The 24,433-nt window shown below is 47.7% G+C and overlaps 1 protein-coding gene across 1 annotated transcript in view; it reads right to left on the bottom strand.

The window, feature by feature from the left end:
• Stk24 (serine/threonine kinase 24) overlaps positions 1-24,433 on the bottom strand; it is a 99,947-nt gene that overhangs the window by 50,034 nt on the left and 25,480 nt on the right. The window contains exon 2 of the mRNA XM_034497524.2: positions 5,700-5,930. Within this exon, the coding sequence (XP_034353415.1) occupies positions 5,700-5,930 (231 nt within the window). The remainder of the gene's footprint in view (positions 1-5,699; positions 5,931-24,433) is intronic.

Here is a 24,433-nt window from a genome sequence, read left to right as displayed (position 1 = left end):
ACTTCCCAGGAGGGCGCGGCCATCAGTGAAAGAGGAGCCCCCTTCTGGTTTGGTGCACACTGCTACAGGAAGCAGAGTCACAGCTTTAAGGCCACGGGCAACATTCACAAAGCAACTCTACTGTGGTCTACTTCCCTTCCGCAGCCCTCCAGGGCCACCCTGAGCCTGAACCTGAAACCTCGACCACTTGAAACCCTCCCAGTGACCTAGCATCATGGCCTACCATAAAAAGGATGGTTGTGGGTCCAGTAACTACAGTGTAGACCCATCTTGCTTTCCCAGGTCCCACAGTTGGTCTGCTCACAAAGATCACGTGGGTGCAGCCATCGTATCTGAGAGTCTGTCTAAGGATGCCAAACCAGTCCCAAACATGAGCCAGGAAAATACCGTTTCTCACACAACTGCTTCCTGAAACAAATCTGTATTCCTGCCAGGGGGCAGATTTCTCAACAGAAGGACTTCTGGCACGTGGGTGGCCCTGTGCACTCGGGGTGTATAGGACAACCTAGACCTCTACTCACCAGAAGTCAGCCAGCAGCGCTGACAATCAGACCCATCCACAGACACAGGCACCTGGACCTTAAGTGTGGGAAAGGGGTGTGGGGGGACCAACGCATGGAAGAACATCACAAAGCTGTACTCAAACGCAGTTCAATGGTCACAGAACATCCTTGCACTAGGCAAGGCTGGTCCACGTGGGAGAGCTGCGACTTCCTCTGGCTCTTTAAATTTGGCATAGTGACACCGGTCGCAATGAACATCAAATTCCCTTTCCCATACCAATATTAAAGTCCTGCCTTATTTCTTCCACACTGATAGAAACATGGCAGGATTTTGTCTTTGGGAATAAGAAAGAGAAAATCTGCTTGGCTGAGACTTTTTAGGTGTAGATGGTTGCACACACCAGACACAACTGTACCAAGATAGTGAGTGGCCACCAGCATATGCTTGAGACTGGGACCGACACTGACTTTCTGAAAGACACCTGGAAGAAAGGTCTGAGTGAAGGAGAGCATCAGGCTCCACTTCCTCATGCAGCAGACAAATTCTCCCAGGCATAAATGTGCCTTAGATTTTAATGCAATGCAGGCAAGGCAGAGAACCACAGGGGTCACACTAGGGAGTCCGTCTTAGTCAGGGTTTTCACTGCTGTGATAAACCACCATTAAAAGGCAACTTTGTGGGGGGAAGGGCTGATTGCAACTTGCAGCTCATCATCCAGAGAACTCAAGGAGGAGCTGAGGCAAAGGCAGCTGAATGAGGAATGCTACTTTCTGGCTTGTTGCTCCTGACTTGCTCAGCAGGCTCCAACAGGTCCACCAGCCCAGAGGCGGCACTGCCTACCATGAGCTGGGCCCTCCCACATCAATCAAGAAAATGCCAAAGTGCTCACAGGCCCATCTGGTAAGGGCATTTTTGTGAACTGAAGTTTCCTCTCCAGAAATATCAGCTGTGTCAAGCTGGCACAGAACTAGCCGGCACAGAGCATTCTGCTGTGGTAATTCACAATGTCTGTGGTCAGGAAAGTGGCCATTAACTATCCAGAGGAGCACAGTCCAAGCCAGGAACAACACTGGCCACCTACAGAAGCATCTCTGTCTCTCCTGGAGGTACAAGAACTGTCTTTTCAGTTCAACTACCAGTTCCCTCTGGGGTGGGTGAGGAAACGATGGAAAGCCGAGAGCCTGAGGAGAAGCAGTCCAAGTGAGGTGTGGAGTGCACCAGGCCCTTCCTAGAACTCAGCAGGGACCTTCCACATTAACTTCTGGTGAATCTGTGGGTAAAATGCCCTAACAATTTTTAGGAACTGATTTAAAAAAAAAATTAAAAACCTCACTGGTAAACCTAGGATCTGAACCCACAAAGACAATGACCCCTCGGCAAGAGTCCTTAACAATTACACTATGACAAAAGAGTACAGCAAGTGAGAATGTGAAAAACACATCCGTTCCTTTTATCAGGGCCTCAGACCTTATTCTGCTTTAGAACTGGATGGTGTCAGAGACCAAAGAAGACCAGTAAGAACAGGACAAACCCCATTTTAAGCACACTAACAATAAACTTTTAGACATGAAGTTTTAGTCATTTGACTGAGATAACCTCTAAAGGAAAAAAAAATCTTTTAAGTCACCATTTGCCAAAAACCCACAATGTGTCAGGCACATCAAACATAACGGGCACCCACTATGTGCCAGGCACATCAAACCTAACAGGCTCCCAACTGGAGGAGCCCCTGCTGGAAGATCAGTGAAAAACTCTGGCTATGACCACTAACATGAATACAGAAGTCTGGTAGGCTGACATCTCCCCCAAATATGGCATCCAGACACCACCACTGAGAGATTGCACAAAGTGGGGACAGGGGTGAAGGTAGGGGTGGACGGGGTGAGGGACAGGACACCTGACTTCTCCACAGTCTTGCTAATGCCACAGGATTGCCTGGTCCTGCCTCCACTCACCCAATTCCATTTGACCTTGTATACAGTATTACTGCAGTAGAAAGCCCAGTACTGTGTCTGTGGTGGGAGGAGGAGGGGGCTTCTGGTTAATCTCCTAGCTGTTTTAATTTCTCCCAAATTAAACACTTAACCGACAGTGAGTTTAGTCAATGGTATGGCCTCATCCTTCAGATGTTTCCAGGCTTTCTGTTTCAGCCCAGGTGGAGAGTCTGGATGCAGTATTCTGCCTTACCCTACAACACCACTCTTGTTCCCATTTATACTGTGATAAACACCCTGACCAAAAAAAACTTCAAGGAAAAATGAGCTTATATGGATCACAGTTCCAGGTTACATGTAGTCCATCTTGCAGGGCAGTCAGGGCAAGACTGGAAGCAACTGGTCACATCCAGTCAAGAACAGAGACAATGGAACATATGTGAATTTACTCCTGCTTAGCACCTCTGTACTCTTGCACAGCCCAAGATCCCATCTAGGGAATGGTAGTGCCCACAGTGGGCTAAGTTTTCCCATGTCAATTAATCTAATTAAGATATCATCCTGAGGAGCCCACAGGCCAGCCTGACCTTCAGGAGCCTCAGTGAGACTCTCCCCAGCCAAGTCTAGACTGTGTTGACAATTAAAACTGACCTCCACAATAAACATACTCTTTAACCTTGGAAGAAAAAATAATCTACAAAAGAGTTCTATGATTTGATTGTGGGCTTACCCAGCACGCGAGAGGCCCTGGGCTCAATCCCCAGGAAAAGGAAGAGAAAGGAGATTAACTCACTCTAAGCAAAAATTCCAATTTTTCCTGACCCTAACTCTAAAACTTCCTAACTCCAGATGGATATTTGCTAAAAAACATAGGTTGACTAGATTAGTAGTAAAGAAATTCAAAGAGTTTTTACAGCCACCTGTAACCATCCAGTTACAAATCAAAAAATAAGGTTCGTGCACACCACCAGCGACCTGCATGAAACTCAACCAGGACTCAGGGCTAACACCATCAGCAGAGTTTCTTCTCATGACCTTGGTATTCCCCATGGAAAGTCTTCTCTGCTTGCTTCAGGACTCATGCTCAATGGTCTGCTGGTATCCTCCCTCCACTGGCCTCTGACTCAGTGAACACTTTCACTGTAAACTGCCAACCTATACCAAGTCATAGGAGGGAAGGAACCTAAAGAGGAAGGAACCGAGCAACCTGAGCAAGAATGGCCACAGACTCCGTTTGCATTTAAGTTTTGCAGCCCTGAAATATATCGTGATTCTTTTTTCCATTTTACAAATAAGGAAACAGGGATATATATATATATATATATATATATATATATATATATATATATATATATAATCACTATATATATATATAAAAATAAAATCACTAGCATCCACACAGCAAAATGATGGCTGTCTCAAGCCCAGTGCCATCTAACCCTAACAGTCACTTTCCTCACTTCTGAAAGTGTAGACAACCCAGCACAAAGGTCCGTGGGCCACAGATCTCCAGAGAAACCAGGAATGTCAATCACAGGATTGTCTTTCCAATGGGAATGATGAAAAACCTGTCCTTCCATCCAGAAAGCTGAGAACTGGAAGTGGTTAACAGTCTGGGGATCTGTGTTATCTGTCAGGCCAGGTCGCACCAATCTCCTACAACCAGAACCAGAGTGGCTAGTGATCTAAATACCCATGTAGCCAGAGGATCCCCTAATCTCCCACCACCAGGACCAGAGGTGGCTAATAGTCCAGATGACCTCTATGCTATCTGTATGACCAAGACTAGGACAGATCCTTAGGCCCTTAAGCTAGTACAGGAAGCACATTTCCAGAACACATCTTAGAAGAAATGACACTACTCTGAGTTGGGTTTTGGTGTAATTACGCTTCCCTGTGCAACAGGAATTGTACGACTCCAGAAAACTTTTTTCCAAACTGTACTGGACTTAAATACACTGGGAATAAGCCACCCCACCCGCCACCACCCCCAAGTCTGATCTGATCTGATCTGATCTGGGTTTTCATTCTTATCCCTACATGGGGTTTGCTTCCCTGTATGACACTGCGGGGACCCCTCTCAAGCTGCCCGAGTGTGACAATTATAGACTGCCATCCTTCCTCACAGTGCAAACAAAGCAGTATTACCACTTAATTTTTATTTCCTAATAATCACTTCAGTTATACCAATGGTTCTCAAAAATTCCAACCTTAGACGGATGGTTATTATATTTCCATGAGACCTGAACCCTATACCCCTCCTCTCACTTCAGCACAAACATGTCCAGCAGATAAAGTCAGAGAAGAACAGGCCCCGAGTGGATACTGGATTCATTCCTCAGCAAGTGCTTGCTTCTACACACACAGTTTTAGCTTCCACAAAAATCATGGAAAATGTTTTATTGCATCAGTTCTTCTTTTCTAACCCTCTACTTTTAAGGGCACTACTTTTATGAGCTCAGCGAGAAGCCCCTGGCTAGGGGCTTAAACACACCCTGAGCTTTCTCGGGGACAATGTTCCTGTGAATATCTACCATGACAGACAGCTTCCAAGCAGGGTCAGAACATGTTAATACAGTGGGTTCTCAACCTTCCTAATGCTCTGACCTTTAACACAGTTCCTCATAAAATTATTTGTGTTGTTACTTCATGACTGTAACTTTGCTACTGTTATGAATCATGAAGTAAATATCTGTGTTTTCCCATGGTCTTAGCAACCCCTGTGAAAGGTCAGGCTAACACTGAAGTAACACAGCTTGTTACCATCAACAGTACAGGGAAAGGACAGGATGGAGTGTTCTGCCACGGTCGGTGGGCTTTACCTGAGCATTCATTCCTTCCATTCTTACATCAGCTACCTCAGCAGCATAAGAACAGCACCAACTCAAAGCACAGCTGATAACTTAAACCATCAAGACACGCAGTTAGGGAAACCAAGATATCTTGTGGTTACTCACAGCCACCCTGTGAGTGACTTGCGGCTACAGTTATAAATTAATGAACAGCTTCAACAACAAAGTCCAACTCAAACAGTTTCTTTGACAGAGAATGGGAACATCAACTGCTTTTACCCAAAATAGAATTCTGTGTATGACATCTTTGATGATAATGACGCCATCAAACCCCGGTTCTTTTGGACACAAAGGTCAGCGAGTCTCTCCTTGTTCTGAAAGCCTGCTGTGCTGTCAGAGTCCTTCGCGTCCGCTTGCCCGGCTCGGCCATGCGCAGCATAATGGAAGCAGTGTTATTTTTAAGCCTTACCTTGAGATAGGATCCATAATACTTGGTGACGTAGGGACTGTCACACTGGCTCAGCACTGTGATCTCTTGTTGAATGTCCTCTATCTCGTCCTCGGCTTCTTCCAGATCAATGATTTTTATGGCAACCACTTTCTGAGTCCGATTGTCAATGCCTTTGAACACCTCGCCAAAAGAGCCCTTTCCAATTTTCTCCAGCTTGGTAAAAAGCTCTTCCGGGTCTGCTTTCAGGTTCTGCAGGGAAAGAGGAAAGGAGGCATCAGTTTTCCCGGAGCCAGAGGAGGTTCATCCTACCTGACCCATGTGCTCACCAGGACCTTGGAAGAACTGTCTACTTTCTATGACAAGGACCAGGCTGCTTCTTACCAAGTGTGAAGGTTAAACAAACACGGCACTTGCGGGACAAGAGTAATAAAAGCAGGAAAACTGAAAGGCAAAAAAAAAAAAAAAAAAAAAAAGCACAAATTTGTATAATGAAAGCAGAACTCAAATGTGTACTAGGATGCGTCAGTACAGACATCTGGCTGTTTTTAAAACTTGCTCTTGGGTTGGCAGTCAGCTCAGTGGTGGAAGGCCTGCCCAGCATGTATGAGTCCCTGGGTTCAACAGGCAGGGCAGGAAGAGGTATGAGGTGAGTTTACTTCAAGCATAGTTTCTACTTCGTTCTCAAACCATCTCCAACATGTCCCAACTCCAGATGGGTTAGTTGCTGAAATACAGGATAATCGGCTATCACGCAACAGGGAGAGGGAAGAGACTCACTCCATAGCCTAATTGTAACAGACGGCTTCAAACCCAGTAAACACGGCCCTGCTAGCTGTCATTTATAGCTATTCTCCTCAGTGGAGCAACAGCCAGATCCCAGGAAGCAGCAAACAGTGACTGTTGTGTTGCCCACAAATGCTGTTGTCTTGCAACAACTTTTAGACCACTTAAGGCTGATCAGTGAGTGAACTATACACAGCCTCCATGCCCAAGGAAGGTCAGGACAGCCATGCCCCAGGTTCCGCAGGAATGGTCACTGTCAGTGCTAGAGACATCTGGAAATAGTCTGAGGGGCTCTGTGTCCTATCAGGAAGGAAAACAAGTGCCTGCCGAGAAGAAAATGCCCACAGTACCCCAAACCTGCTACCCCCAAACCTGTAACCCCAAGGACATTAGGAGACCGAAAGCCAATCTTGAGAACACACTTTCCCACAGACCACAGAAAGAAAAGGATGTCCGGGTGATGCTTAAATGTCTATTATTAGGGGCTGGAGAGATGGCTCAGAGGTTCAGAGGTTAACACCACAAGCTGTTCCTTTAGAGGACCTGGGCTCAATTCCCAGGCACCCACATAGCAGCTCACAACTGTCTGTAACTCCCATTCCAGAGGATCTGTGGCACCAGGCATGGAAGTGGTGCACATATATGTGTATTCAGGCAAAATACCCATATACATAAAATAAATATTTTTTAAAAAGTACCCATGAAGCCAGCCCTTGAAGGAGGAAGAAGAGGAGGAGGAAGAGAAGGAGGAAAAAGAAGAAGGGGAGGAGGAGGAGGAAGAGAAGGAGGAGGAAGGAAGAGGAAGAAGAGGAGGAGGAAGAAGAGGAGGAGGAAGGAGAGGAAGGAGAGGAAGGAGAGGAAGGAGAGGAAGGAGAGGAAGGAGAGGAAGGAGAGGAAGGAGAAGGAGAAGGAGAAGGAGAAGGAGAAGGAGAAGAAGAATGGTAATTTATTAATCCTTCCTTCAAAGAAACTGCATTACTGGCTTGGGGGGGGGCAAGAAAGAGAGCAATGGGGGGGGGCTCAGAAAAAGGCACAGAAAGAGAAGGGAAGATGGTTATCTGTGAGCGGTGACAAGGTAGGTCACAGGCACAGGACACTGCCAACACCAGCAGCACAGTGGCAATGACCTTGCTGTCACTGGGTGCCAGCCACTCACATGCTTTCAGAGTTAAAGTTCCAAGCACTTGGCTTCCAAGGGTGTAACTTGGGAGCCTTGCTATGCTAAACTGTATGACAAGAACCAGGCACCAACAGTCACAGGAGCCTCTTTGCACAAGCAGGCAGAACCAGTGCCCAGTCACAGACAGCCTCATAGACCCACTGACTGTTTTGAGTGAAATGAAAGTCCACATGGTGCACAATGTGACGTGGGTGTGCCTCAGAGGTACCACCAAAGAGCAGAGAGAGGGGAGCTGTTGCTTCCCACTCTGTGTACAACACGACAAAGTGGCCTGCCACACACTGCTTAAGAAAGTGCTAAGACTGCAGTTTGGGCAGTGACCTCCTTGGTTCACAGCTGAACAGACTCCCACACTCAGAGGAGAAAGCTCACCCAAGTTTGTTTGCACTTGGAACACAGCACTATGCTGGGTAACTGACAAAGCATCCCTGACCTGGGCAATCGCTGTCTCCAGTCAGGGTACCAGCTTCAGTGCCTTTCAGACACTGTTAAGTTTTCCCAAGACCCTCCTTTTGCCAGACAGTCTAAGAACAGCTCTCAGAGCTTGCAGTCATCTGAAGTGGGAGCCATTTTGAAAGCTGGTGGGCTACCCTAAAATGTTTTCTGTTTCTAGTCTTTAAAAGTTTACCACGTAAACACTCTTCGAAACCATTTTTGGGGATATTCCCCAAGAGTGCCAGAGAATACGAGTGGGGGCAGCATCTCATCCAACTGAGCATGGACATCTGCTCATTCTCTGAATATCACACAAGCAGCCAGGAGTTAAGACCCCAAGTGTCCCTCCTCCAGCAGACTCAAACCCAGACAGGGGCAGCTGCTGTGCACTTCAGAAGCTCCAAGCTGTCTCTTACCTCCTTCCCTCCTGGATGAAGTGGGGTGGCCTTCCTTCTCTTCAAGGCTAGTCCTAACCATGGTACTTTGGACTCCATCCTCCTCTCTGGGCGAGGCTTTGCCAGCAGCCCTTGGGGCGGCTCTCCTCCCTTCCACCTGGCCCTGTCTACTGGCTCCTCGCCCAGGGCAGCATGCTCAGGTTCCTCCCCCTTCAGAAAGACAAGAAGCACCCCATTTGGCCTTAGCAGTCCTCACACCTTACGTGCTTCTCTGCTGAGAGTTCCTGACAATCTTCTGTGCCGGCCTACCTGCCGGGCTATCCACAGCCATCTGGCGGGGCAACTCTGGTCACCAGGGATGCAGTGTCCTGCCTGAGCCTCATCAGCCACACACCCCCTCTGTCCCTTGTAACTTTCCAGTCCCTTGGCCTCCAGAGCTGGCCCTCAGCTCTTCTTCCAGTCCCTGGTGCCAAAGGAATCACTCAATCCTGGAAACCACACAGATCCCAGCCCAGGCCTTCAATTTTCTCGCTATTCCTTTTCCCAGGTGTCCCCTCCCTGACAGCTGAACAGAATCACCCAGGACACTAAACATTAAACCTAGTGATGGCTCTGTGTGTGTGTGTGTGTGTGTGTGTGTGTGTGTGTGTGTGTGTGTGTGTGTGTGTGAAGAATGCTTATTGCCAACCCCATCCTGCTTCTCAAGTCTGAACTCCAGGACAATTCGCTGAGCTGCCTTCTCATGAGCCTCCTCTTTTGCAGTCTTATGTTCTAGATTAAACTGAAGAAGTGTGGGAGCCACACCTCTCTCTCCTCTAGATCCATAAGCCCAGATACCAGGAGTGAAAATGGAAGTCATTGGAGACACCAACAAGAGCACAATAGATATCACAGAGAATAACCTCTCTCAGACAGCATCCCTTGACTACTCCTAAAGAAAGACCCCTGGGAACTGAGGGCAAAGCCAGCCTGGGAACAGCAAGTGCTTCAGGGAGCAGAGCAACCAGCTTTCTGCTCGATCCTCATGAGCAAAGCTTCGGTTTCCTTTTTAGACTTAAAAACAACTTACCACCCATCCACCCACTCCGCCCCCCAATACTGCAGAGGCCAATGAAGGGATGCTGTTACTAGAGTACCTGTCTACCAATCCCACATGTCCTTGAACATACCCCCACAAATGTACCTTAACTCTGCCCAGCCATAGGTAAGGCCCATGTGGCCAGCTCCTGGACCCCAACTGAAGAAGTCCTGACATATATATGAGATATGAGGTCACCCCTAGCCCAAGGCCAGATCTGCCCAGCACCCACAGAATCATTGGAGGTTGTCTGGCCTGCGTTGTCTGTCACTATGAAGCAGCTAATACCCAAAGTGATACTGGTAACCAGGCACTGCCCAAATGACCATGTCCTGGCCTGCTCAGAGCCACTAGGGACCATCTCCCATACCTACTCAGGAGAAAACAATCTGCAGCAGACATTCCTGCCTTGCCCGATGGCTGAGATATCAGTTCACAGCCCTCTGATGCAGTCTGGCGCTGTACCATGAGGGAAGGGAGACAGCAGAAGAGGAGCATGCTGTGCATGTGTGTGTGACAGTCCTTGACATCAAAAGTAAACCAACAGCTTGCTACATAAACCGCCAACAGGTAACCCAGCCCCATCCACAGTCCCATGCACCTGTATCTGCTGCTCTAACAAACACCAAACTTACTGTGACCCCAGAACCTGGGCCTGCCTTGAGATTTCTTCAAACCTGTACAGCTTACAAGGTCAAGCCTTAAAGGACCACACAGCTCTTAACCGAGGCCTCTGGGGACACCTCCATCAACACACACAAAGCCTGTTCTGGCCAACTGGAGCAGCTGCATGAGCCCAGTCACCTGTTGTCCTCATAACCTCAGAGCCACAGCTGACCATAGCCACAAGCCCTAGAGAGTACACACGCATGACCATACACACCATGTACACCAGACAGACAGACAGACAGACAGACAGACAGACAGACAGACAAATGCGTTCTCGCGCGCACACGCACACACACAAGGATGTGATCTGAGTAAGAATGGCTCCCATATGTTTGAATGGTGGGATTGTTTGAGAAGAGTACAAGTGGTCTTGGTGGAGGAGGTGTGTCACTAGGCGTAGGCTTGAGGTTTTAAGACTCCTGCCACCCTGTGAGCTCTCCGCTGTCCCTGCCACCAAGGATCTACCTCCAACTTTCGTATAACTTCTTGACCTTCACTCATACTCAACCCTTATCTTTCATCTGGATCAAGGTTTAGCAAAGGATTACACGTAATCGTATGAAGGTCATAACCCTTAATAACCACTAATCAAAACAAACAGCAAATAGTGTTCCAGATCTAGAGCCCAGCCTGGGCTCTGAGAACACTGCTGGAACTTTCTGCCACTTGCTCCAAGTACCCAGGAGAGCCTGGAGTCAACACTCTCACAGAAGTTCTTCACCGGCTTCAGACAGAGAACTGCCAAAGCCTGGGCTCCCCCAGAAAAGCCTGTAGTTACAGAAGGTCAGCCAGGTCCATGGGATGGGCCCTGCCACGCCACACTGCGCTGGGCTGAAGTGCTGGATCAGCACCCTTACTCTTCAGAGGGCCCAGTGGGTCCAACAAGGACCAAGCCATTGTGGACTTGTAGGGTAAAGGTCCATCTCGATCCAACCCAAATGCTCAGAAATAAGAGCTGAAGAAAAACCTAAGTAGCCAGTTCCCACAGAAATGTCTGCCACCCACAACTATAACTCTTTTACCCGTAAGTCTGCTTTTTGCTCACACACAAAGGAACCTTCTACTTTTTCTGAATGGCTGGCCATCCTTTGTGAAAAGTTACAATCCTCCATCCAGACAACATGGTAATAAACATGTCTGAGTCACTGCTCTATGGCTGTAAAGAGACACTATGACCAAGGTAACTTGTAAAGGCGCTCACGGTTGGGAGCAGCTTCAGTGGGCTAGTTCATGGTCGTCATGACAGGGAACCCAAGGGCGGGCAGGCAGGCATGGCACTCACTGAAGGAGAAACTTGAGAGCTCACATCTTACTGGAAAGCTGGAGGCAGAGACAGCAAGACTGAGTCGGGCATGTGCTTTTGAAACCTCAAAGCCCACCTGGGTCCCAGTGACACACCTCCTCCACCAAGGCCACACCTCCTAACCTTTCCTAAATAGACCACCAACTGGAATTCAAATATATGAGCCATTCTTACCCAAACCACAACAGACCCTACAAGAAGGTTAGTAAAAATTATAAAAACAAAGATACATAGGCTGGCTCTCACACATTTAAGTGGTTGCCTCTTCTCTGAATATCTGAATATAGGCAAGAGTGATAGCAGATAGGCTAGGTCAGATGACTCCTAACATGAGGACTGGTATCAGACTCGATCCCATTTGTACAGAACAGGGTGTGGTTCTGTACATGCCTAGCACATGTGGCACACAGCAGCTAGGGACATGTCACAGCATGCTCTCGTAGCACGGGGCAAGAGTGCGGCTGGCACTCAGTCTCTGGTCACAGTGGCAAACAGCTGGTATCCGTGGCGGACCCTGTTGCCCCACCATATCACCCTGTAGGTCAGGGCATTATATTCTACCTATAATCTCAATCGGGGACAATTTCAATTTGTGCATGTAAGTCCAGGAACAGCTGAGCATCTACCCGGGAATATGACTAGACTTCAGTTAAATGAGAGAGACGAGCTGAGAGCAAGTCACCATTACAGACAGATCCTCTGCCTCTTGGAAACCAACAATGGGTATTTCAGTTCTCTGTCTTTATGTCTCTCTGTCTGCCTGTCTGTGTCTCTCTTTCTGCCTGTCTGTCTGCCTCTGCTTCTTGTCTGCCTCTGCCTCTCTCTGTCTCTGTCTGTGTCTCTCTCTTTCTGCCTGCCCGCCCCCCCCCCGTGTGTGTGTGTGTGTGTGTGTGTGTGTGTGTGTGTTTCTCTGATTACCTATCTGTCTGCCTCTGTCTGTCTTTCACTCACACACACTGCTAATATGAAGTAGAACCTGATCTCTTGGTGCAGGCAGCTGGGTGGGCAACACCAGTCACCTAGAGCTTCTGAGGCCTCTAAGGAGAAGATGAAGTGTGCAGTGCCCTACCACGCTCTAAGAACATGGCTCTGCCCTCTGGGTCCAGGCTTCTACAGTACTTACTATACATCAGATCCCTTGAGAGAATTCATTAAAATAGTTCTATGATGACTTAAGTACTTTGTATTTTAAGCCTGAATAGCTACTCCCATTTTGCTTTGACAGTGAAAGATGTGGTCTTTACCAGCTCTGTTACTCAGCTTCAAGGGCAGCAGGCTGCTCAGTTCAGACAGACAGACAGACACACACACACACACAGACACAGACACAGACACACACAGACACACACACACACATACACATACACACACACACACACACACACACACACAGGAAGCTAAGTTTTCCCCAGCTTGCCCATGAAAACAACAGGCCCTGCCTAGGTCTGACGTTTTTGTGCCTGCTCTATGCCACACCACCATTCCTGAAGTAACACTGAAGCCACTAGTTGATGGCAGGCAGGGCAACCTGCTGCCACTCTGGACCTGGTAAGCATCTCTCCTCCTGAAGGTGAGCTGGGTCAGAGAATCCCTGCTTCACCCTAACCAAATGCAATTCATCCATCCTGGCCCAGTCCTACACCAACAGACCCCTGTGCAAGCTTATTCCTTCCTCATTTTAAATGTAATCCTGCGCGCCTGACTCACCCGCCCCAGGTCATCAATGCCGCTCCTGACTACCTACCAGTCCTAAAGCCAGAAACTCTGCCCCCCCCCCCCCCGTTCCTTTCTTACCTTTACATCTAAAACTATGTCCATCATTCTTCTAAAACCCTTACCCTCCTTTGCAGCAGCTTCCCCACCTCCCCCAACTAAACCTATTCCAGAGGCTGCCCCACGCGCGAATGGCAGCCTTCCTAAGAGCCCACCATTTTTCTTTCCTTACTTGATGAATGCCAGTAAAGGCTTGAAGGCTATAGTCACAGCTTAGGAACCTGAACCCCTGAACTCCTTCCTAGTCCTTCTGCTCTTCCTATCACCGCCCAACTAACACTGTTCACTGTACACTGTACACTGCCACATATACCTTCGTTTATAGAAAACCTCCAAGGTGACAAAATTCAAGAGATGGTGAGCAGATAGATCCATGTTTGCTGGGCATACAGGGTGAGGAGAACTGGGTACCAGATGGAGAGCCTCTGTAGGGCTGGTTTTCACAAAACACATGTGACCCAAAGTGCATGCAAAGCTAGTGAAATCTGAATTGAGGCCTGTACCCAAGTCTATACAACAAGACCACCATTAATTTCCTGGTTCCCACCAGGAACTATGGTGAGGTAAGATATTCACCCTGGAGACGGACTCAGCAAGCTTCTAACTTCTCAGTCACCTGGAACAAGTTTATTAAGGGGGCAAGCTGTGCTTAGAGGCAATGTGACCCTGTGCCTGCCATCTGCAAAGCTGGTATGGATCCAGCAAAGCCCTGGAACAACAGCAAGCTTCCTGTCATAGCAGCACTCACGTCTGGGGACATTTCAGACATCATCAAAAGCAATGGCCAAAATGCTCAATAAGAGGATATGACATATGTGTTCAATAACATATGAACACACGTACCTATGCCCAACACACACACACACACACACACACACTCAACATTTGGCTATTTCCTTAGCCTGAACTTTTTCCAGTTGAACTTCACACCAATTTCCTAATTATTTTTCTCATGAGTAACAAATCTTTAAGCTAATTGGCAAGCCAAAAAAAACAAAACAAAACCAAACCTGGAACCCCATGTCACCAAATTAAGCCGAGCATTAACCTCTAGAGGCTTTCGATGGGGAAATTAGTCCTGGCAGTTAACACAGATGGAGTCTGTCAACCTGAAACTCTCTCTCTCGCTCGGCCAAGGTCCAATCAACCTCCACGTGAGCTCTTCTTTTAGAAATTCCCAAGACATATAAAACAGCAAACAAACCAGAAAGAACTAAGAAAACTCTAATGTCCTTTTAAGGGGAATTCTCTGGACACGGCCACGAGAAACCTCTACAGCATCCCAAACACACAGATCTAAGGAACATAGCCCCAGTCTCCCTGCTACTTGAGCAAATGTCACCTCTGGAAAGATTTCAACTGAGGACATGGTCACACTTTACAGGGACCCCTCAAGTGACTCCCTGTGTCCTATGCAGAAACCTGCCCCAGACATGGTGTGACATGACTCAATAGGGGAACTTCAAGGGCTCCTGACTGACACTTGACATTTTTACATCTCCCAGAGCCAGGCCACTACGGGCTCCTGCTGGAGAGTGGGTTTGTGTGGTGCTTTCTCCTCCTTGGAACCTCATCCTCACAGGTTCTAATGCAAGAGCAGGCTCCGGGTGGACACCACCACCACCACCACCACCACTTCTCCTTCATCAAGTGTCCTTTGACAGGTTTGTCAAACATCTTTCACCTGTGTCTGCTTTAGTACGACATCCTTTTACCTGTGTGTGTATGATAGTTGGATATAACCAACTATCCAAGAAAACTAGAAGTTTCCACTTCACAGTTCACCTTGAGAAAGGTCACTGCGACTGGAAGCACATTTCTATATGAACCTGCAGTTTATATCTCATTAAAATAGTGATTCATTGTCATCAACTTAACAATGGCACTTCCATTGAGAGAATATTTGATACTGAAGAAGACTGCCAATTTTGTGAGTTTCTTTGACCCATTTTGCTAAAGATAAGATTGTGCTGGTTCATGTGTTTTGTGGTTGTAGTTGTGTTAACCTGAAACACACTAGGGTTATCTGTGAGAGGGGACATCAACTGAGAAAGTGCCTCCACTAACTGGCCTACAGCTGAGTTGGTATGGCATTCTCTAGACCCCTGGTCGATGTGGGAGGGCTCAGCCACTGGAGATGGATGTCACCATCCAGTCCTGGTGTAAGAGAGGCAGGCTGGGCGAGGCAGTAGGGTGCTCTCCTCCATAGCTTTCCCACAAAGACAGACAGCAATCAGGTCTTCATTAGAGTTCCAAGCTAACCAGGGCCAAGGAGGGTGTGGAGAATCAGGGGCAGGGATGGCAGGCATGGCATAGGAAAACAGACACAATGTAGAAAGTAGGCCTTCTTCCTAGCCTGTGTCTCCATCTCTGTCCCCAACTCCTCAAGCTCATTACTCTAGGGAGGGGATGGTTCTGGGAGGTCATGAGAAAGTAAACAAGGCTCAGAACATTAGGGCAAACGGGGTCCATTCGCTAGATGTGAGACCTGAGGACCCAAGAAGCTAAAGAACCGAGGCTCTGGGCTTCAGCTAGCCTGTGGTCACAATTCTCCATCCAAATCCCCACCCAGGGGACACCGCTCCCCAAGTCCCAAGGGTGGAACCCTCTGCAGCTCCCTAGCACCCCTAGTGGTTACTTATGCAACTTTCAACAGAGGCTCCCTGAAGAGAGGAGAGAGCTCTTGGCTAAGAGATAAGAGATGGCTCAGATCTAATATAATATAATCCATATAATAGTTGGGTGTGGTCACACATGCATCTGTAACCCCAGGTCTACAGATACAGGGGGATTCCAGAGACTTGATGGCTACCAGCCAAGCTGCAAGTTCAAAGAGAAACCCTGCCATAAGGGAGTAAGACAGAGGATGATAGAGCAGGACACAATGTCCTCCTATGACCTTTGTACACTTACCACAAGCATGTGCACACGCACACAAGCACATGCACACACCAGCACACACAACAGTCAGTCAGAGGCAAAGAGTGAAAAACAGAGGTCAGGGTTTTCCCTGAGACACCGAGCAGAACCAGAGATGAAGTCAGGGCTACTGTGTTGGGTGTTTGAAGAAAAAAAAAAATCACAAATAAATTATATAGTTCATTGGTAAATGAATATTGGCATTTTTTATTATCACCAAAATACAAAACAACGAAGAACCATGAGAAATATTGAATGTATATGCAGCCCGAGTACATAAGCCTGACTATGCAGCCTGAGTAAGACCAAGCATGGCAGCTCCACTCAAGAAGGCAACATGCTGGGCTGACTTAAAAGCACTCCTAAACAGTCCCAAGAGAAAGAAACAGGAACTTCACAGTAGGGTGCGGAAAATCTGAGGACAAAGCTTGCACAATCTCAGGCACAGCTCAGAGAGGGGTGGAAGTCCGGTCTCCTGTGGGTTGTGAGCAATATTCAGCAAAGTACTGCAGAAGCCACATACCTCACTGCTCACCTGATTCCAGGGATGCCTACCTGGCAAAGCACACCCTAGTCACACTATAACACCACCAGGAGTGAAACCTGATGCCACCTTGCAGGTGAACTCACCTTCCCATGAATATTTTATAAAAGCAGGAACAGTGAGTGTCAAGAAACCTAGCATTCTAGAAACCAAGCCAAACTGTTTGGGGATATGCAGACTTCAATCAATGAAAGAGTCTTCTTTACCTGAGGGAACTTGGCTTTTAGAGGCCACTAAAGCACTTACCTGCCTCAAAAGCTCACACAGCAGTACACATATCCTGCTGGGTATGAGGGCCTTCTGCTCTAGCTAAGGCAGGGCATCAAGGACAGGGCAAGAATGGCACCGAACATAAGTCATTCAGTGTTAGCCAAGCCCTGCTTCTCACTGAAAGCCTGAGGCTCTGTGCCCTTGGACAACTGGCACCAGGTCAGCTGTCCCGTGCAACTGCTTAGAGAAATGAGAACTCCGTGGTGACATGCCACACTGGGTCAGGACACTGCTGTAAGAGGCACAGGGCACATTTCAGAAAAGGCACATGGACACACAGACATACACACTGACAGATGCACACACACACACACACACACACACCAACACACCTCTTTTTGCTCACGAACCCATTGGCTGACAGATGCTGGCTAAAAGCAGCAGCAGTCAAACCCAGCACCGGACAATCAGAAGGCTGATACTGAACAACCTGTACATCACCTGACCAGGCCAGTGATTGGTTATACTGGGGATCATGGCCAAGACCACCAGGAAATGCCACAATCTCCAGAAGCACTTTTGGTGCACCATCTATCCGCACCGAAAAACACGTCTGTCTATTACTACCAGCATTCCAGCTGCCCGATGACAGGCTGGTGAGCACACTCTAACCCCATCCTGACAGCTCCCTACAAGCCTCGAGGTATAGAGCAAGTCCCTTAGAGACTTAGAAAGTACTGTTACAACTTTAGCCCTAAAAACCAGCCTTCCTCTTGTTCTTTCTGCTTCACCATGACTCCCTCACACCCAGCTCTGAGGGACAAGCTATCTGTCAAGGACATTCACTTTCATAGTAGAGTAACAGGAATCTACTGAGCGGTCAGCTGGTCCTCTCAGGAGACTTTAGATAGGGAAGGACTCATCCTCATACCTCTACCATCAGAGTCCACCTGAGGCAGGAATCCTTCCCCAGAATGGGCTCTTACCTCTGTACCACTGCAGTATTTGCTTTGAATTATCCCCTACACTGAGCTAGTTAACACAGGACAGAGCCTGCCAGACAGGAGACATTGCATAAGGTCAGCTGAGTGTATCAGTAAGATGACCCAGAGGCAAGTGCTGGTCTGCTGCCTGCAGGACAAGGACCCAGCAAGAGGCCAGCAGGCAAGAGGAGACACTGCAGTACTAGGATGAAACTGCCCAAAGGAAAGTAGCAGCTAACACTCTTATCTCTTAACTTGAAACATCTGACCACCTCATTATATATACACTAAGAAAACAACCCAAACTCCTCCATTAGATTCTCAGCTCTGAGGAGGGACCCAGGCCAGGCCAAGTCATTGTCCCACACACCGGGCAAGTTGCCGGGAGGATGCTCACAAAAGATAGGCGAGCAGCTGCTTGTGTTAGCAACATTCCATTCAGCTCCAGCCACACCCAGGCCTGCAGGCCTCACCGGAAGACCCCAGCACTTAGGAAAGCAGACTTCCGGGCCAGAAGGGTCCGAGATCTCTGTCCAGTTAAGCAGAGACCTCTGCTGGTCTGCAAAACCGGAAGTCATCTCTGCAAAACTCCAATTTTTATGATGCTGCCCACCAGGTTGTCAGGAGGCCCGGAGAAACAGGACCACTCCAAACTGCTGCTACGGCCAGTTCAGAATGCAGCATGGCAATTTCTCAAGAGGTTAGTAGAGGCAGGTCACAGTGGGGCAAGGCAGAGGGAGACAGATCTTTGTAAGTTTGAGGCCTGGTCTCCAGGCCACCCAGAGCCACACAGTGACAGTGTCCCAAAAAAAGGGGGGAGACAGAGATGGTGCTAAACTGAGCCCAGGCATGTAGGTCTGCAACCCCAGCTATTTGGGAGGCTAATGCAGATGAACCAAGGCCTGTCTGGGCTGCAGACTACAGAGAACCTCTGTCACCATAAAAAGGAGGAAGAGGATTGGGGACATAGCTAAGTGTTATGTAGAGCAGTTACCCAGCATGCACAAGGTTCTGAGTTCCCTGGATCAGACACAGAAACAACTGAGACACGAACACACAGCCATCATTATCACGCTGTACAGAACGAGCCCATGGCCATGTGTTTCCATCCATACAAAAAGCCAAGAAAAGGCCAAGTTACAGAACCACAACACACAAAGTAGACTTGCTGTGGTCTTGGGCTGGGGTGTGAGACAGACTACTCGGGGCTGTACAGGAATGGAGAGGGAGTTGAGACAGGTGCATCATTCGGTGACATTCTCAGAACAGTCACTGAACCACATCCCTGAAGTGAGCATCCTGGTACATAAATGCATCTCAGCAAAGATATTTTAAAGAAAACCACACTTGATTCATCTTTATACAAAAAGACCACAGAACCCCTAAGAGCAAATGCCTTTTCTTGTGCCTCTTCACTTCTGCTTCTGGAGAAATACCTGGTACAGAGTGACAGCATCCATGTCCAGTTGACGAAGAATGGCTTTCCTGAGGTTTGAAGCTTGATCACTTAAACACACTCTACATTTGGTCTTCCGCTAGGCAACCTGCAACACGGTCGGTATCTGCTGATGTACCCGGAGATGGGCAGTGGTGCATAGCTGTGTCTGAACTCCAAGGAGGAGCTCAAGTTCAAAGCCAGCCTACACACACAGATCCTGCTTCCAAAGGAATGAAAATTCCCTGACCACCATGAAGTCCAGTGGTTGCTTCTGTTCATGTAACAACACCCTTCCTCCCCTAAAGTTCTGAACGCTTGGGTGATAAGGACAAACAAGCTCCCCCTGAGCCTCAGGTCTGTTGCTTTGTACTTGTAAGTAGCTACTTCACACTGACCCCTCAGGGATGGGTCCTACTTCAGGACCTAACCCTTACCACTTCATGAAGTAAACACCGGCAGAGACAAGACTGAGGCCTCAACAGCACGAGGATGTCTTGTTTAGTGAACTGTAGGCAGGTGCTCCCTGAAGCCCCAGGGCTAACGCGTCTACCACTTAATCTCAGGAGTGTGGAAAATGGCAAGCAACATATTCCCACACACCCGTCTCTTGCTGCCTTGGTGCTCAGCGGGGCGGTCAAAGATGAGCAATATATCACTATTGATGTCCTGGTGCCATCACAGCGGAAAAGTAAAACCTTACATTTGAAAAACAAGATTTCTCGGGTTCCCCCTAAGCATAGCCTTTTGAAACATACTTTCCCCGAGACCACCCAGAGCCATGGCTTCCCATTCTGTGCCCTCCCTCGCTGCTGTTCTCCAGCATCCATGGATTTCAACCACAGGCCATTTATAACTTCCCATTTCTACCCAGCTGGAAGATGGAGGCCACACTTGACTGTGCTACGCTCTGGACATGGAAATTAGCACTTAGGAGCTGGATCTTTGTGCCCTCCCCTTCCTGGCACCTCTTCAACCTGCCCCACTGCTGAACAGTACACCAGCCACTTTAAAGTATTTTAAGGATAGACTTAAATAAGCAACCCTTTGGGAGGTTTGTGATCCTAAATAAATCCTGCCAAGTAAGCAGTGTTCCCAGCCTACTTTCCGGTTAGGTGAAGGACAAAAAGACCGTCTAAAACAATACAGTCATTCAGACAACCGCCACCAGAAAAACATCTCTATGAGGACGTTGGTTCCAGCTTCTAGCCCTCCATTTTACAGATGGTAACTAAAATACAGACAAGCTTCATGGATTATATGAGTCTGCTTTCTGTAGCTATAACTAAATGCCTGAGGCTAAATCACAAAGATGTTCACTTAGCTCAGCTTTGATGGTCAAAGGCATAGTGTTGGGCTCCATGACTGTGTCATGGCATGTGTTGTCACACAGAAATCACATGCAAAAAGACAGGAAAGCACATGGCAAGAAGGAGTCCAGAACACAGGCAGAAGCCAGAAACATAGCAAGAAGGGGCCCAGAACACACGCAGAAGTCAGAATTTCCTGCTGATGGTTCTTCACTCTTTTTAGCCCCTCCTTCCCACCCCACCCCCACTCTCACCAACCAGTGTCCCACATGACTACCTGCATCTCTTTCCAAGGCAAGCAATTCTCACTCAACCCCACCTTACTACAAAGGTCTTACCTCTTTTTAACATAGTCACACTGGGGAGCAAGCTTCCAACACAAGAAGCCTTGGGGCACACACTCAAACTTATGTAAACCATAGCACGGATTTTGGCTTCAAGTCCACTGTGCTTTTCAGAACCAAGAAACATCTTCAGGGCAATTCACTGCTATCACATTAAGAAATCAAACATTAGTGGGGCAGTGGTGGCGCATGCCTTTAATCCCAGCACTTGGGAGGCAGAGGCAGAGACCAGCCTGGTCTACAGAGTGAGTTCCAGGACAGAGAGGACTATACAGAGAAACCCTGTCTCAAAACAAAACACAACTAAAAAACACAAAGAAATCAAACATTAAATCATGGCAGGACGTGTCACATAAATGGGTTTCCTGGGTTCTCACCTCCACACATCTCTGTTAACCCTTCCCCCTGTATGTCAAGTGCAAAAACTAAAGGCGACGGTCCATGAGGTCTGACGGTGGAGCCTGCTCAGCACTTTACTACACTTCCTGTCTATGCATCCAACTGTGAGCACTTACCATGTATGGCCACAACAACTCAACTTAAACTCACGCCCTGTAATCTCTCAACCCAAACTCCAAAACTACAGGCCAGAAAGAACAGGTGTATTTGTGGGGAAAACAGAACTGAGAGCAAATCTCAGAAACACCCAGCATGCACTGGAGAAGAGCCTGCTGCTGGCTGCTCTGGGCCTAAAAAGGCCAGTAGAAATGGGAAGAGGGGAGGGAAGGGCATGACCCTGCTCTCCAACTAGGAAAAAATAGCTACAAATGCCACCCTCCAATAAATTCCCTCTCAACCAAAGTATCTGAGAGCTTCCATTCCCAAAAAAGACCTAAGCAGTTCAAGGACACACCAAATAAATAATGCAATAAATGTGTTCTCCGTGGTTGAACTGCCCACCCCGTGACGCAGGCACACACTGAACTGTAGCTCCCGGTTACTTGGGTAAAGTAACTCAACCTCAACTCTTTACAAGGACAAAGCTTTAAAAATGCCCTCTAAACACAAAACCTACTGCCTCAAATCCCTGAGTTCTCGTGCACTATACACAGGGGACCCAGTCCCTCTCAGTACACAGGAGACCTTGATCCCTCGTCAGTGTTCTGGTCCATAAAGTACACACCAGAAACTGATGAGAGGTTAGAAGCAGCAAAGCAGAGTCTAAGAGATGGCCCTATAGCCCAAAGAAGAAAAAAAAAGCACCTGTCTGCCCAGTATCTTCCTTACAGTCTTTGCTCAGCCTCCTCAATCAGTGAAGGAACAACAGGCTTCATCACTACTGATAAAACACGAGAGCTCTGAACGCAAATTCCCCTTGAAGTCTCCTTTTCAATGTTTCTTCAGTTCTATACCTTGTATCAAGGAAGTAGCCGGTACTGTAGAATGGGACAGGCTGGGCCAGTCAGACCAAACATAGGTACAGTATGGGGCCAAGAGCCCATCGGCACAGCCTGCCACCAATGTGAAACCAGCAGACATGCATGGGTAAAGGGAACTATGAGCTGACAGCCTATCATTAAAACTCCTGGCATCAAAATAACAGCTTCCTGCTTGGACGTGCTGGAGGCATCACCTGCAGACTGTTCTGCAGTGATGGTTCACCTTCCCAGACATCCAGGAGATACACCTCTCTCTGTGAGTATGTTTCCAGAGACAAGTATTAAGCAGGTAAGACTCAAGAATGGGAGCCATCCCATCCCCCAGACTGAACAAAAGACAAAGGCTGGTGCATCTCCTCTCTCTCACTCCCACCGCCACACTTTCCCAACCACGAGGACTGAACTCCAGGTGAACAAAACAACCCACAGCACCCATTCTCAACAAGAAAAAACTGACATGTAGGATAAACCATGCACAAAAGCAGACTTATTTCACTGCAGGTCAGTCCGTCTTGATGCTAGACTTGGTATGAACAGTACCCAGTAAGAACTAACAGACGTTGAGAAAAATGGCCCTAACATGGATTCAATGATGCTACAGGAACTTGAATTTAAACATAAAAAGAGACTTCAAGGGGAAAGCATCAAATGACAGGCACATTCATGCAACTGTTCTCTGAAATAAGAGCATGAAAATGAGGTGGGGAGAGACCATCGAAGCCTAGAAAATTAGGTATCACCTCTCATCTCAAGCCAAAAATATCAAAAATCCGCCCCACACAGTAAGACCTGAACCAAACTGAGAGAGGAAGACAGAGCAAACTCGCAACCTTCCAGACCCTGCAAGATGTGCAGCAGCTTGTGCACATCCTTTTCTAGGAATGTAGAACCAAGATCATACACAAGATTCCAGGTTGCAGGGACAGCATGCAAGCACATGCGCACGTGCACACACAGACATACACACTAGTGCAGCCCAGAGGCAGTTCCATGACATAGTCATCCAGGAAGCGTGGATGACAAGGACGTCTCAAGGCCCCTGCCAAGAGAAGCTTTTCCAGGACAGTCAGAAAAAAAAAAAAGTGATCACAAAAGCTGCTAGATGTGGGAGCTCTTGTGTATGCATGCACAGACAGACAGATGCACAGACAGACAGACACACACACAGACATCCCTTTACTACACTTGTAAATGAATGGAAATAGTGGAAATTCCCATCCAGAAGGTAAGACCTAGGTGAGTGGAAGACTAATGGGCACTGGCAGCTCCCACCTGTAACCTCAGAGCTCAGAGGCGGGAGGCGGGAGGCCAGCTTCGCCAAGGTCTTGAGATAAGACCTAGAACGAGTGCCTGTCTTAGAACATAGGATGGAGAGGAAGAGGAAACTAGACATGTGGGAGGATTCACAGTCACTGAAGTCTTTCATCTTTTCTTAAAGCTTTAATCTGTCTATATTAGTTACACCTGTGTATTAATTATCTAAGGACAACCAAAGGGAAACTCACGGTTTTACCCAGGTCCTTTTAGACCTTTACAAACTCCTTTGGTGGTGGGAATGAAAGGTCCTCACCTCATAAACAGAAAGCAGACAGGGCAGGACCAGGCAGAAACATCAAAGGCATAAATCCTGGGACCAACTTCCCCCAGTTAGGCTCCTCCTCCTCCAACGTCCACAACCTCCCAGGATACAGCCACCAGCCAAAGAACAGACATTTATCACACAAGCCTGAGGAGGGACACATTGTAGTCAAACACTGTCAAGCAGCCAAGCAGATAACATTAATTACAGGAATTGGTTCTGTATGGGTTGAGGGAAGAGGAAATAATGTATACATTTACAGAAAGATTTAAGACGCACACTAGGAAGACGAACAATAAAACGTTAACAGTGGCTATTCACTTCCCTTGTCCCAGGAGTAACACTAAACCTTTTTTTTTTTTTATTCTGTGAGAAAAGTGGGGTTCCAACAATTCTGTTTTGGAAGAGGGGGAGAGTGTGAGAGATGAAAAAG

Source organism: Arvicanthis niloticus, chromosome 3, assembly GCF_011762505.2.
Source record: "Arvicanthis niloticus isolate mArvNil1 chromosome 3, mArvNil1.pat.X, whole genome shotgun sequence".
Lineage (NCBI taxonomy): Eukaryota > Metazoa > Chordata > Mammalia > Rodentia > Muridae > Arvicanthis > Arvicanthis niloticus.
This window is presented reverse-complemented; position numbering and strand designations above follow the sequence as displayed.